Source organism: Leptinotarsa decemlineata, unplaced genomic scaffold (assembly GCF_025532065.1).
Source record: "Leptinotarsa decemlineata unplaced genomic scaffold, Ldec_3_MD MMD2_tig00026328_RagTag_RagTag, whole genome shotgun sequence".
Taxonomy (NCBI): domain Eukaryota; kingdom Metazoa; phylum Arthropoda; class Insecta; order Coleoptera; family Chrysomelidae; genus Leptinotarsa; species Leptinotarsa decemlineata.
The window spans coordinates 9800332-9816306 of record NW_027412688.1 but is presented as its reverse complement, the minus strand read 5'-3'; the positions used below and the strand labels follow the sequence as shown (position 1 = coordinate 9816306).

General features: G+C 38.5%; 2 protein-coding genes across 2 annotated transcripts in view; one reads left to right on the top strand and one right to left on the bottom strand.

Moving 5' to 3' along the window:
- Nucleotides 1–15975, top strand: part of LOC111507753 (laminin subunit gamma-1) — an 80846-nt gene that overhangs the window by 54255 nt on the left and 10616 nt on the right. The window contains exons 6-7 of the mRNA XM_074182626.1: nucleotides 9307–9568; nucleotides 14981–15563. Coding sequence (XP_074038727.1) covers nucleotides 9307–9568; nucleotides 14981–15563 — 845 coding nt within the window. The remainder of the gene's footprint in view (nucleotides 1–9306; nucleotides 9569–14980; nucleotides 15564–15975) is intronic.
- The window catches only part of LOC111511358 (dynein light chain Tctex-type), a 47838-nt gene that overhangs the window by 23432 nt on the left and 8431 nt on the right, over nucleotides 1–15975 (bottom strand). The gene's annotated exons all lie outside the window — the stretch shown is intronic.

The following is a 15975-nucleotide window of genomic DNA, read 5'->3' as shown; positions in this document are numbered from 1 at the left end:
GTATGGTTTATAAAATCCATTGTTACAGAGCCTCGAAGAAAAATTTAATGAAATTTGAAACGTTGGCAAGAAAACAGTTGTCTTTCTGAAATAATTTATTCATGTTACCCAAAAAAACCTTTTTTGAAATAAGTATTCAACATTTATGCCCCAAATTTCTCAAAAATATTCGTGACAATCAATAACGAAATTGATGTTAACATAATTGATGATCAACATAAAATAGTTTGTTCCCCTTTGTTGCGCCTTGTGAAATTTTTTGTGTGAAGTTTCAAACACCTATTAGCAAATGTTCAAAGATTTTTAACGTTTGTCTCAAGAAAAATTAGGCCCAACTGCATTATCTGTCTACAAAATGATAAAACGCTTTGGCTGCTTTAACGAAGTGGATCTTCATGTCTATAAACTTGAATAAATAATCTCGCGTCTTCTCAATTTTCGTTATTTGTTCGAGGCCCGTCTGAAGAGCCGCTTTAACTTCGTCGTGCCGAGAAATGCGTAGTCGTTGGTCCCAACTTTTTTATCCCATCGTTTTCAGTTAGTTGAATAAAATAAGACAACTGAGAGAATGCAAAGTTATAGAGAAAATGAAAGTTGAAAATCTGTGGTATTTTTGTGTTGTGACCAGTTGTTATTTTTCACTGTGCGCAGCTTGGGATGGAATGATTCCTTGGTATACGGGAACAAGTAAGTTATCATAATTTTATAGTTTTTTCTTATCTTCGTTTTTAATTTTTCTGCAGTAATGTTCACATTGTTTTCAAATAAAAGCGGTATCTGGTCAAACCCAGGTGATGTTAAAAGACAAATTAATATTATTGAGTCATATGCTTATAGAATGTGAAACTTTCTGTACACAAAATTTGAAGAATTTTCATAAGTGTCGAAGATAATTCGATTTCTACGATTTTTCGATGCATCAAAACATCGATACATGGATTTAAGTTCAAAAATTCTGTAGTTATGTTATATTATATAGATAATGTTTTTATGAACAGTCACACTGAACTCTGTCACCGATTTGGAACCCGTTCAGCAAAAATCTCATATAAAAGCCGCAGACAGAGATCACCTCAAACACAAGGATAAACCAATGCATGGGGTCTTCTTCAATAACATTAGAGACCTTGGCTCATCAAAGCGCCTGACTTTCGCTTTCCTCAGGTCGAATGGGTTGAAGTCGGAAACTGATGGGTTCATCATGGCTTGCCAGGATGGTGTCTTCAACACCTTAGCCTACCCCAGTCGCGTGATGGGTATAGAAGTTCCTGACACAAGGTGCAGGGCCTGCCGCGAGGCGCCCGATACCCAATGCACTTGCTATCAGTTTGTCCAGCATATGCGGTCTCGGTCTACATCCATCGACACAACGCGGTCATAAGAGTGCTATATTACCATCTACGGCACTCTTACGGTATTGGCGAGACACCGTTGTTGCCCTACACTCCGGAGGATATTGAATCCGTTGTGGGGAACGAGAAGTGTCGAATTTACTGGAACTATTCGTTCCCCATCCTCAGGCTCATACAAGCTAATAAGCCTGATGTAATCCTTCTCGACCACCAGAGCAAAACGATATTCGTCGTGGAGTTTTCAGCTCCTGGCGAGACGAGTATCGTCAGTCTGGCGCGAACGTGGTGTGGCGCGACCATGAAAGAGCAGTAATTGGAGCATTTCTCTTTAGGGCAGCTACCCGAGCAGCTGGTGAACTCGGTTTAGTTCTCGTCATTAAACGAGGTGATCACAACTCTGTCACCAAGTTGGATCCCGTTCAGCAAAAGACTCATATAAAAGCCGCAGAGATCACCTCAATTCTGCGGCAACACAAGGATAAGCCAATGCATGGGGTCTTCTTCAACAACATTTAAGACCTTGGGTTATCAAAGCGCCTGACTTTCACTTTCCTCAGGTCGAGGGGGCTGAAGTCGGAAACTGATGGGTTCATCATAGCCTGCCAGGATGGTGTCTTCAACACCTTAGTCTTAGCCTTTATTAGAAATATTCGTGCCCCACCCTCAGTCCTGGTGTAGTCCTTCTCGACCACCAGAGCAAGACGATATTTGTCGTAAAAGTTTCAGCCCCACTTAGGCAGAAATCTTAGCATGACAAATGCAGAAGGCTGTTATTCCTGGCTCAATGCGCTTGCGCAGGGCATATGATTCTGGGACCCAATGATCACTTACCCCACGGTGTGGGGAGTGGCCCTTGGCTGATAATGCTGAATGTATCAGAGCTTCGGGGGATAGGGCCTGACCAGCGCGAACTTAGGTTGGAAAAAAATGAAAAAAGAATAATAATAATAGCTCATGATAAATTACAAGCATTTGTAACTGCTGACCTGAGTTATATCTATGATGCATTCAACCAAATGAGCTTAGTAAATCTAAAAGGCCGTATATGTTAATTCTCGAGAAATGGGTTGGCCTTTTATCATCGTAATGGACGTAATATATAAGCTGCTCCCACAAATTCACTGCCCACGCACATTTATACATTATATTTCTTTCCTTGGGCTCTCAGCGTGTGTTGTACCTGTCTGAAAAGATACAAGTAACAATTCTCAATACTCTTCACGGATTTGTAGACAACCATTTATTATACTTCATTTTATTGGTATGGGAAATGTTATTTCACCTGGTTCTCAATGTAAAACCAGCTGAATCTGTATATGTATTTTTCAATACTTTGTGTGGAATGAAGTCGACTACATCTGAACTCGGAGAAAAGCATTCTGTCGCCTTTAAGTAGGCGCCTTTAATTAGGTCCTTTATTTGGTTCTTGGCTTTCCAAACAACTAAAACATAATCAATGTACAGTGCGATAAAAAAAGTCGGCACTATTGCTAACTTTTTCACTATTGAACATACGGGTTCGGAAAAAATACAGAACCAGTAGTGTTTTTCCGCTAATCAACGTAGTACTAACACAAAAACAACTGAACATTGCGTTTCCGATGCATTTCAAAAATTTCAATTCTTAATGAGACACCCTGTGATCAATTGCCAAGTCTTGAAGGTCATTATGAATTTTATCCCAAAAACAAAAATAACGTAGTTGTGTGTCTTTTTCATTTTTCATCAAGTTTGCAATGAAATTTGAAATTAAGACAAAATAATACATATCGGTTGCAATATTCATTGTTTGAATTATTTCATAAAATTAAATTCACACAACTTGCTCAATACATTTTTGGGCACACTTGAAAACCTTTCTGGTAGCCTTCAAAACGGTATGGTATTTGTTTATTCTGGAGAAATAAAATCCCCCGAAATATAAATCAATAGGTGTAATTTCCGGGAAACGAAAAGGCCGAAGAACTGGTCCTCTAGTAGCAATGAAACGATCATTGAAAAGGTGAATTGAAAAAATATTATCGTTTGAAGTATTTATAAATGCGTGTATTCTTTCATTTATTCATATCCAAACAGACCCAATCGGTTTCATTACATGGATAAATTAAATCTAACTTGAAGCTAACAGAAAACCAAAAAGCATTGTACACTCATATCCAAATATGATACAAGGAAAAGCTTCTAAATTCACTTTGTGAAAAAGTCCAATACAAATCAATCACTGCATTGAAGTGTTGGCAAGTCGACCATGTTTCGAGTTGTTACCAAGCGAGATGTATGGAACATAGATAGTGTTCGAGTTCTACGAAGAGGTACATTAAATTTGATTAAAGATAACAGTTCAGGAGAGTTAATATATTGCTTATGATTTTGTAGAGAAAAAAAACCATGCAAAGGGTAAGCCTATTTTCCAAAGATAAAATTTTAAATTGATTTCTTAAATTAGTTGTTCGTGCTGTATTATGATCTGTTCTGTTATGATATAAATACATGTATCTCAGAAATTTGTTTTATATTTTCCAACCTTCTGAAGTATTGTCCGAATTTCTCTTTACCATAATTTTCAAGCAAATTCTAATTCAGGTCTAACCAGTGTATAGTGAAGACACTTGATTGCAAACGACAAACGTTATTATACGTTACACCTAAACCCTTGACCTCTTGGCAGCTCTCAAGAGTTTCTCCATTCATTATATATTCAAATTCAATATGGTTTTTCATGCGTAATATAATCATTATAGTACATTTTTTAATATTGGAAAATAACATTTTCACAGCTCGACCTATGAACATCATGTAGATCTTTTTGTGATGCAAACTCTAACATTTTTCATGTCTTTGAGAATCTTCAAGTTATCTGCAAACAGCACGCAATCTGAGTAATGAAGTAGCGAAGACAAATCATAATGAAAAGGAGGGGTCCAATATTGGGGCCCTGAGGTATCCCGGGTTGACACCAAGCCTTTTAGAAAAATCACCATCGTGTTCAACAATGAAAAACCTATTTGTTAAGTAATTTTTTATCATTTCGAGAAAACTATCCGCCAACTCAAAACTATTCAATTTATTGAGGAGAACATCATGATCTTTATCAAATGCCTTTTGAAAGTCTGTGAACACTATATCCAATTGTGACTTGCCATATGCACGATTCCATATGCACGATTAGTAAAAAGAAATAAATTATCGACTAAAGGCTTGCCAGGTACAAAACCATGTTGTTGGGGAATAACATATTTCTCAACATGCTGATACAATTCAACGTGAATTAACTGTTCAAATAATTTAGATGGTGCACACATAATAGAAATGCACCTATAATTTATTATGTCTATTCGGGTTGCAGGCTCAGGTATTGGAGTGACTGTGGCCGTCTATATCAAAAGAAACACTTTTGTAGTAAAGGTTCACTCAACCACTCGTTGCAAGCTTTAAGAATATATGGTTGTATAGTGGCGCACCGTCTTGCTGAAAAAACAGTCTTTGGATATTAGCTAAGTTGAGATTATCAAAAAACTATTCCAATATGGTTTCAAGAAACTCAAAATAACGCTCACCTGTTGAAGTAACATCTTGAAAAAACTGGTCCAATGATTTTTGAATCATTAAGACCACACCATACATTTATGCTGAAGCGTATAGTCGAAGTAAACGATATTGTACATACTTAAAGTTAGGCACTCTCAAAGGCCAAAAAAACCAATACATAAAAATGAACCGGCTGCGAAATAGTCCACATGGACCGTAGAATTGGCGTTTCGTATTGGATAATTTTTACTAACCGAGTTTTATGATTGGCTGAAGAGTCATAAAATTAAATTTGAAGTCATGTTATGGTGACGAATAGAATGCGAGGATGGTTATAACAGTCGCTGTAGTGTTCAGTTCAGGAACTGATTGCGATTTGAGTGTTGAAATCCGATATTAGTGCAGTTATAATTACTTGAAATGTGTGTTATCTGTTTAAAAGGTGGCGTCCTTGGACAAGTAGGTACTAATAGCAATAACAAGTGTGATAACAACGCAGATTTTTTCCAGTGTAGTGATTCCACTAGCGATGGTGAACAATGCGAAAAAGAGATACCAGAGAATAAGATTCGGATACATTTGAATATTGAAACACAGAGAGTATGTTTCAATGTATATAAGAATCTACATCTCAGATTTGGTTTCGAGGGAAATAACTAGGTATTACAAGCAACATCAGATTTGACCGAAATTCCTTTCTCAACTGTACGTAAAATATTCAAAAACAAACCTTATGAACGCAAGACGCGATGTGATACAGGATTAACAAAACATTTAGATGTTCATCTAATAAAATCATTGAAAAAAACAATATACGACTGTTACAAAAGCAATGAGATTCCTATATTTTTTTTATTCGTTTAAAAAACCTATCGATGCCATTATGTATGGAATATAAAATTCAAATATAACACCCACAAGAAAAAGTCTAACGGGGTCAAATCGCACGATCTCAGTGGCCATTTCACATCACCACCACGTGATGTGATGTGTGACGTGATGACCATGCCCTCTAATCGCTCGTGAAGAATATCCAATGTGGCATGAGCTGTAGCGCCGTCCTGTTGAAACCACATGCCTTTGGTGTCCAGATCATTCAATTCAGGCCAAAAGAATTATAAACCATCGACTTAGGCCTCTTATATTGCACGTGCAGTTGTGCGGCTTGCAGTTCAACGGCAAAAAACGCTCCAAAATTATGTATGTAGGAGCAAATGCTTCCTTTTATGCAGTTGCGGTCAAGAAATTTGCGGTCGGATGTGGCAAACATGCGGTCGTCCATCTAATCATGCCGTAGATTTGAACCGCAGACGTCCGACCACATTTTGTGGTTATACATTTTTAAATACACGTACCCAGATGGAGGTTATTATGCAGACGTTCAACGTTTTTGTTGGCGCCAACTGTTGCTCTCCCCCAATTCCGACTGAATAGTTTTCAAAATGAGTACAGATGGGGTACACGTCAACACAGCAGTTTATTGAGGAAATCAGATTTAGGACGGCTATTTGGGATGTATGGTCCGAAGATTATAAAGATAGGAATATCAAAAAGAATCAGTGGATGGAAATTTGTCTGATATTTTATCTAGATTTCGAAGAATACGACGCGAAAAAGAAATTAAACTTTTGTAAGTATTAACATGTGTATTTTACATTACCTACCTGATACCTACCGGATACTTTACTGTTCATGTAATTTTCATATTTTTGAATTTTGCCAGGGAACTGAACCAGCAGAACTTACAAAATATTCTGTCAAATCTTGTCTACCACTGTAAGCTTTTTTTTTCTCGGTGCAACAAGAAGTCCTCAACTGTTATCGGTGTCATGTACTCCAACGATTTCCAGTGTATCCTCAAATTGCAAACCGTCTCTGTTTCTAACAAAGTTATGCAATGCACAAGTTGCTTTAACAAAAACAATACAGTTATTTACACTCACGTTCATTGCTTTATGCGATATTCTCCACTTATTTGTGAGTATTCCAAAGGTACATTCTACAAATCGTCTAGCATGGGACAATCGTTAATCAAAAATTTTCTGGCTGTGGTTGAGGCACTTTCTTGAAAATGGACGCATTATGTTGAGGGATATTCCAAAAGCTTCGTATGCAACAAAAACGTAAGGAACAACCTTCGAATCTTCGTTAATTTTTGCTGGCGGTGGGATATGCAACGAACCAGATTCCGAAGCGTTTCCAAAAGAAGACCTCTCAATGATTGTTGAGTCTGCATCTTTCCCATGTGCACCAACATCATTATATATAAATTTATAATGGCTATCAGCAACAGCCATTAAAACGATAGAGGAATTATTCTTATAATTGTAGTACAATGAACCAAATTACTCAGGTTTTATAATCCTTATGTGCTTGCCATCAATAGCTCCAATGCAGTAAGGAAAATTAGCTCGTGCTTTGAAATCCTATTGCCATTTGTTGCCAAACTTTTGAAAATTGTGCTCGCCGTTGACAGTGATGGCCTGGCCAACGAAATATGGACCGATGACACCGCCAGCCCCAAATCCAAACCAATCAGAGACTTTTTCGGGAAGCATTGGATCTCATGTGGATTGGAATCGTTCCAAATTCGACAATTTTGTTTGTTCACATACCCATTCATCAGAATTAGGCCTCATCGCTGAAGATTAATTTTCGATTAAAATTAGGGTCAGTTGACAACTGCTCCAGAGCCCATTCAGTGAACTCACGTCGTTGTCTATGGTCTTTTACCTTCAGTTCCTTGGTCAGTTGAATTTTGTATGGGTGTAGGCCCAAGTAACGATGCAAAATTTGCCAAGTTGTGTTCTGGGAAAGGCCGAGTTCTTGTGAGCGACGGAAAATCGACTGCCTCGGATTCTCCTGCACACTCTAACGGAGGGCGGCGATGTTTCCGGCAGATATTGCGTTTCGTCGACGTACGGGTGTTGGTCGGTCGTTTACTAAACCAGTGGTCTCAAATTTATCTACCGCACTGCGAATAATCCTCTCAGTAGGACGATTATGGCGACCGTAAAATGGGCGAACAGCGCGATACGTTGCCAAAACAGAACACTCATTTTGATAAAACAATGTTATTATTTGCACGTGTTGTTAAATGCTGCATCCATCCATGGTGATTTGGCAAAACAAATTAAAAACATGAGAACTAATTTAACAGATGTAGCTTTAACAAGATGGCCGTTATCAATTGTCAAAGTTCAGAAGTCCCTGTTGGAAGACCTTATAGTTCTATAATATAATAATCTCCGCACTGAATGTTGAAACCTCAGAACCTCATGATATTCATTGGTGCAGATGTTATGGCATTATTTAATACACGGGAATATCTTCAAAATGTTTTACGACTACTAAACGTTACTATTCACTTATTGATACAAATCAAAAAATTATGAAACGACAACAAAAATTAATTGGCGCTCCGGGGTGACTTCATTGAATCCAGTGGAGCATTTGCTTTTTCAGCTGCAGGAAAAACCTGCAGTACCACATCATCTGAAGATCTTCATCTGCCAATGTCATCTCTTTCATAAAACAAAATGTAGGGTGACTCCAGAGGCTCCAATAAATTCAAGACATCGTCAGAACACTTAGTGACACGACTATCGTCAAACATAAACCAGACCGATTCGTCTTTGACCAATGCGTAATAATGACCAGATTCAACCACAGCGAACAATGATTGTATGAAGATTATAATAGTTTAAAATCTGTTTTTCCGTTAATCAGCTGTCGCCCCCATACGAATGACAACTCTCAGAAGTTGAGAAACTTGTGCGAGCTAGGTCTGCTAGATTGAAGTGTTCATCTATTTCGAACCTTCGTAAGAGTTTGGTGCTTCGGTCAGAGATTGAGTCATGTATGAAGATCAGTGTTATTATTAGATTGACTGAGGCCTCAGCAATACTTATTTTCTTATGATAGTCAGTTAGTTTGGCGCATGTTTGGCAATACAGTTGATCATCACCCGTTAAAAGTTCCATTTTCAGATGATTTAATGATAAGCTTTGCACGGACTGGTTATCAGTCATATTAGGAAACGCTAGTTGAAGTTTCACAAAATCACATACGTTTTTGCAACTTCTTAAACATTTACTACAAAGTAAACAAGTGAGGATTTTTCCTGCAAAAGATCTACAAACACAAAACGACATACACTGTACGTAATCATTCAATCCAGAGCGATCAGGAGTATTGATTCTGAAATATTTTTACTCACGAGGAGTATTCAATAAGAACTCCAAAACTCCAGGAAATCGGTTGGTGGGAAAGATAATACATTCTTAAGAAACTGCAACTACAGGAACAATTGTTTGAGTTTGGTGAATAAGTAGGAAACATTATCGGCTCTGTTTTTATTTGTTTTCAGATATTTTCATCCATACTGATATTGAGATGACTTACTCAACTAATTATTTTTTTACAGAATGTAACTGCAACGGATATTCCAACCGATGTTATTTCAACGAGAAACTTTACGAACAAACAGGACATGGTGGTCATTGTTTGGACTGCGCTGCTAATCGGGATGGACCCAACTGTGAAAGATGTAGAGACAATTACTACATGAGGGAAGATGGTTATTGCATACCGTGTGACTGCCACGCTGTCGGATCCAGAAGCCTCCAATGTAACGCAGAGGGAAAGTGTCAGTGTAAACCAGGAGTTAGTGGAGAAAAATGCGACAGGTTTGTAACGCTCAGTGGCATAATTTTCATTCAATGTGGAATTTGATATGCAGGACGAAAATTGAAGACAATTACAATATCTTCCTCATAGACTTCCAGTTTTTATTTGCATTTTTTAAACTCATTCTGTTTTGAATCTGTAGGCATACCATCGTTATTCCACTCTAATAAACACCTTAATCTAACTTGATAATTCACAGATGATATTAAGATGTTTCGGTCCCACTTTCAAAACACATCATCTCGTTTATTAAAATTCATTCCCGAATCGTCTAGATTGGGCTTGAGCTGTGAACTAATTAGATGAAGGGTTGAGTCAATCTGAAAAATAGTGATAATGAAAACTAAAAGAAAAAAATTAAGACAAGATAACTCATTTAAGTGCTGGTAGAAAATCAAAAGAAAGACAAAGAACTACTGAAAGAAAAGTAGAAGGAACGGAAAGGACTTCTGCTGATACAAAATCAGAAAGAAAACAAAGTAATACTGCTACAGAAACAATGAAGACTAGATACTTAAATATTGTTGACGAGTAGAGAAAATATAATAGTATGTTGGTTTAAGAACTTGACTTCACTAACCTGATAAGTAATTGAGAGAAAACTTGAAATTGTGGTATTCAATAAACTAATTATGAAACTAATTATTTTCAACAGTTCATGATTGGAGCTTTCGTTTTGTCAAAGAAATCAATATTAAAATTAACACCGCTTAGTTGATAGAATCACCAAAAACAAGTAAAGCAGAAACAGGAGTTAAAGAATTACCAAAAACAAGTAAAGCAGAAACAGGAGTTAAAGGTTCTGAAAGAACATTTTGAAAGCGGTTCACGTTTATTAACATATTTCAGATAGTGCAGGCAAATTTTGATTTCAATTGCTTCGTGTTTTTTTTTTCTAGTTTAGATTGTTTTTATGGCGGTGTTTTGCAATCTGTTTCTTGATGATGTTCAAAGAGGTCATAGTAACAATGAAAATAATTTTGATCTAGCTGATGTTCAATTATTCCTTGTCGAGGTATTAAAATAACGGTTTGGTATTGGGAAAAAACTCCAGTAATATTTATTCTGTTATTGTATTGCTTACTTCACCTTTGTCTTGCTTCAAAATTCCTTTCACTTTGTATGAAATTCATTAACAGTATTTTTGTTGAATGTTATAGCTTCAGACATTTGTCTAAAAGTTTCAGTCTTTCTGATATCATATCAAGTCATTTCCCGATACTTCGATTGCTAATATCCATAATCGCCCGTTTCCCGTTCAAGGCACTGCAACCCGTTTCCCCATCTAATTTAGAATTTCCACAAAATCCGGATCTAAAGGCAAACTCAGCTGAATGTATCTTTTTTCAATGTATAAGTGGCGTCTTCGAAACAGTATTTCTCCCTATGGATAATCTAAGTTTCAGACTTCTGTCAGTTGTATTAGTAGTTTTAGACGTGCTCCGCTATTCCAGACTTTGCTGGTTTACCTACTTTACTGGGCGCTTCATCAATCCTTCAATAGAAAACATTCAACCCTTTAATAGTAAACATTCAATCTTTCAATAGTAAACACAATTCTTGGAGTTTTTGCTAGCATTACGTGGTTTTTGGCTTTCGTAAGGCTGCTAAATACCGATTTTGTGTTCGAAGCAGATTCTAATATTGAAATCGTTTTCTGTGTACTGTTACTTTGTACTGTGGTACTTCTGTGGTACTTTTACATAAGAAAAATACCATCGTTTGTGATCCTTTTCTTTTTTGGTGTTCCTTTTTTCTGACCAATATTTATTCTACTGGCTTCTTGGAAGTAGTCGAACAAGTAATAGCCTAATCATGGTTCTCTGCGAAGACTTAATACTTAATAATATGAGTACGTTTGCAATACACAGACGTTTCTCACTCACTATCGAAATTCCTCACTTTCACATCCACTTCATGAAAAGCTATTGAGGTGTAGTAGAAATAGATTCAGTTCTGTGTCTCTATTGATCCACCCTGTAAAGGTATAGAGATCCAAAATATGTGATCCTAGTGGACCTAGAAGTAGTTTCGAATCATCAGAAAAAAGTCAGTTATCACCAGAAGATCATTATGGGCACTAACATTTGGCCAGATCATAATCCAGTCATCCTGATGCTGAGTGATTATCCCCCTCCCCAGGATTATCGCATGAGATCATCCACGGATTGGGAAGCCTTCACTAGGCTCACCTAGTGGAGACACGTACAGACCATGAGGCGCTTCAAACTCGACGTGGCAGTGGCAGATTTCGAATTGTCTGTGAACAACGCTTTTCGCGCAGCCACAACCAGCACAGAGTGTCCTTTGCGGAACTACAATGAGTTTCCCTCCGGGATAAAGAACCTTATTCGAGAGAGAAATCGACTCAGATGAGTTTATCAGCGGACTCTCTACCCTGGAGACAAGGTTGCGGCTAACAGGATGGCCAACCAGGTTAAACAGGCAATCACTGACTATAGAATTGAGAGATGGAGCGAGTGTTTGGAATCGCTCGAACCTGGGGGTGTCGAGCTCTGGCGAGTCATCCGCAGACTCGAGAAGAGGAAAACCACTCCCTACCCTCCTTACGGACAGCGCGGCATCTGCTACTCCCCCGCCAAGAAGGCGTTGGCCTTTGCAGACACAATAGAGAGTCAGTTTCAACTTAACGTTGATCCGGATGAGGATATTCACCGTGATATCCGACTGGAACACCGGGTTTGGCGCATCCTTAGGGAAAATGATGACGACGTGATCCGTCCAGCTTCGGAGGAAGAACTGTGGGGGTACATTATGGCCTCCAAACCAGAAAAAGCTCCGGGAATTGATTCAATCAACAACGGGGTGTTGAAGCAGCTCCCGGAGAACTTCATCAGATTCCTGCTGGACATTATCAACAGCTCAATCACTCTCAGATACACCCTTCGAAGATGAAAGCATGCCATAGTTTTCATGCCAGAACCCGCTGTTTCCCCAGAATCATCATCCGATTAGTCTGCTTTTTTCAACGGCTAACTTGGCTGAACGTGTTGTGCTGCAAAGGCTAACAGAAGAAGTTGAAGACCGAAACATTCTACCTGACGAACAATTCGGCTTCAGGAGGGCACACTCCACCGAGCTGCAGGCCCTGAGACTGGTCGAAAATTCCATCTCAGAGCTGAACAACAGGAAGACAGTCTATCTCGGCCTCCTGGATATTTCGGAAGCCTTTGACCGAGTCTGGCACGAAGGCCTGCTACACAAAATGCTCAATTTCGATCTGTCTCGGGGTCTGGTCCGGTGGATTAGGTCCTTTCTGAAAGGCAGAACATTTCAGGTCCGCGTTGAAGGAACCCTGTCTCCCGTCAGGGAAATCCAAGCTGGAGTGCCTCAGGGAGCTGTGCTGTCTCCACTACTGTACAGCCTTCACGTGAGCGACCTTCCGAGGTTCGATCACGTGAAGGTTTCCCTTTAAGCCGATGATACGGCTCTCCTCGCTTCTTCCACGGGTCGGGCGTTGGCGGTCGTCTACATGCAACGCGCATTGGACGACCTCGAACGCTGGTACCTTGATTGGAAGATTCGGGTGAATCCAGAAAAAACTCAGGCGATAGACTTGGGGAGACGTAAAGTTTCTCCAGACACAAGGGTCACGATTTCAGGCAGGGAGATCGAATGGCAAACGCGAGTCAAGTACCTAGGTCTTTGGGTAGACCGCCGACTCACCTGGGCAAATGACAATGATTATATCAAGAACAAAGTGCAGATGAGGATAGCTAAACTCTATCCTCTGGTCAATAGAAATTCAAAACTCAATCTTAAAAATAAGATTTTACTATGCAACACGATGTTCAAGCCTGTCATCATGTATGCTTCAGGTGCTTGGGGACAAACCGCCCCGTCAAACCTCTCCATTTTGGAAAGGTTGCAAAACAAACTTCTCAGGATGCTGGTGAATGCTCCGGATGCTGGTAAATGCTCCATGGTTCGTGCGGAATGAAGCCACCCATAGAGATTTGAAGCTGTTAACTATACGGCAGTCCATTCAGTCGAGGAATCAGAGAGTTTTCGAGTCAGCGGAAACTCATGTTAACCCATTAGTTAGGGAAGCTGTAGATTACACTATAAACAACCCCACTCGATTCAGAAGGCACCGTCGCTCGGCTGAGTGAAGGCCCCACGACGTCTGTTAAAATGAACACTGTTCATCAAATACCCCAGTCAGAAGGGGGTACACAAGGCCAGAGCGGCCTAGAGGTCATTGTCCTTTATGTCGCCACCAAAAACCCTTACGTTATAATAATAATAATAATAATAATAATAAATCTTTATTTCCCGTCGACAGTTACATGTATGGGAATTGTCCAGACTAAATCTAAGGATTCTGTTAAAAAATATAAATATATATAAAATACAGATACAAGATAAGACAGGCACATGCAATGATTTTAATTTTGTGTTAAAAATTCAGAAAGTGAATAAAAACATTTGTCTAATAAAAATTGTTTCAAGTCTTTTTTGAAATGTATCACATTTTTATGTTGTTTTATGGTATCTGGGAGTGTGTTAAAGATTCGTGGCCCCATGTAATTGGGAGCAAAATATGCAATATTCACTTTCGCAAATGGAATGGACATTAATTGTTTACTACGAGTGTCATAACCATGAACATCTTCATTCAATTCGAAATATGGTCTACTTTTAAAAACATAAACAGCCATTTCAAAAATGTAAATGCATGGGAGAGGTAATATTCCGCACATTTTGAAAATAGCTTTACACGAGTCCCTAAATGAAATATGTGCCAAAGTACGCAATATGCGTTTTTGGCTAATGAAAACATCCGATGCCGAGGTGGAATTTCCCCAGAGACATATATTATACCTCAGCCTAGAATCAATTTGGGCGTAGTAAAATGCCAGTAACTGTGCCTTATTGAGAAAATCTCTAAGATTCAAACCATTCGTACTCCTGACGAATCTCAGTTGAAAGGGTAAGGGAAAAAATTCCAACCTGATGAAAATGAAGATGACCAAGAACTAACGTTTGGAACTCTAACATTCATATACTTTGTTAGCGATTCTGAATATCCGCTCAGAGAAATGTATAGATGTAAATAACGAATCAATTGGAAATTAATAAGGAGCCCAGGACTTGGTACAATTGCTGTAGAGATGAACAGGTTCAAGTTATCTCACTCTTGAATAACTCAGTCATCAATAATGAGAATATTCGAAAATGACTTCAATTATAGCTGAAAAAAATGTTTCCGATAATTAGTATGAGTGAAGGAATGGTAAAAAAAGTGGTAAGAACAAATTTCAGTGCTGACTTTATGTTAAAAAAAATGTTATTAAATAATGTTCACGTCTATAAATGTGCATCTCTGACTAGTGATTTACCCTAAGATGTCATTTTTATTTTGGTAACGAAATTTTGTTGGTTTGTAGGTGCGAAGTGAACTTCTACGACTTCTCATCGAACGGTTGCAAAACTTGCGGCTGCCACGTTTCAGGATCTCTCAACAATGAGGCCAACTGTGATCCCATCGACGGGATTTGCCAGTGCAAGGAAAATGTTGAAGGAAAACAGTGTAACGAATGCAAACCAGGATATTTCAACTTGAACTCTGAGAACTACTTCGGGTGTACGCCATGTTTCTGCTACGGCCACTCCGCACAATGCAGTTCCGCTGCCCAATTTTCCAAATACCTCCTAGAATCGTCATTCTCCAAAAGCTCAGAAAGATGGAGCGCAGAAGATGAGTTCAAGAGAAAAGTTGAAATCAAGTACGATCCCCTTACCCAAAGCATCGGCGCGCAGGCTTTGGGTGACGAGGCTATTTATTTTGTCGCCCCAGATAGATTTTTGGGTGATCAGAGGGCTTCCTACAATCAATTGCTGGAGTTTTCGCTGAGGATTGGGGATAACAGACCCGTACCAACTGCTACTGATATCATCCTGGAAGGAGGAGGAGGTGTATCTGTGACAAATACGATTTTTGCCCAGAAAAACAGAATACCTACGTTACAGGTATGTTATCCTCTCAGACAATGAAATAAATTCGCTAATTTTACGCTTGTTCTGTTTTAAATTTTCATCAACATCTCATTCAAATGAAGAAATATCACTTTTGAAATAAACTTGGAATGTTTTTAAAAAGATTGATTATATTTGAAAAAATCACAAAGTATCGAGCTGCAGACAGTATTATATATTTTAATTCCACCGTATAAGAACGATCACCAACTGGGATTTAGGTTACCAGTGTTCTTAACTAACTCGAATTTTAATTTTTCTCTGGATCATTGTCTCATCTTCATTGTGAAAATATGTATTGATATGTATTGATTGATGAATTGATATGATATGATTGATTGATTGATTTGTAATGAACTCCTACTGGCCAATAAATTGAAATCAACATAATCATTTTTCTCCGCTC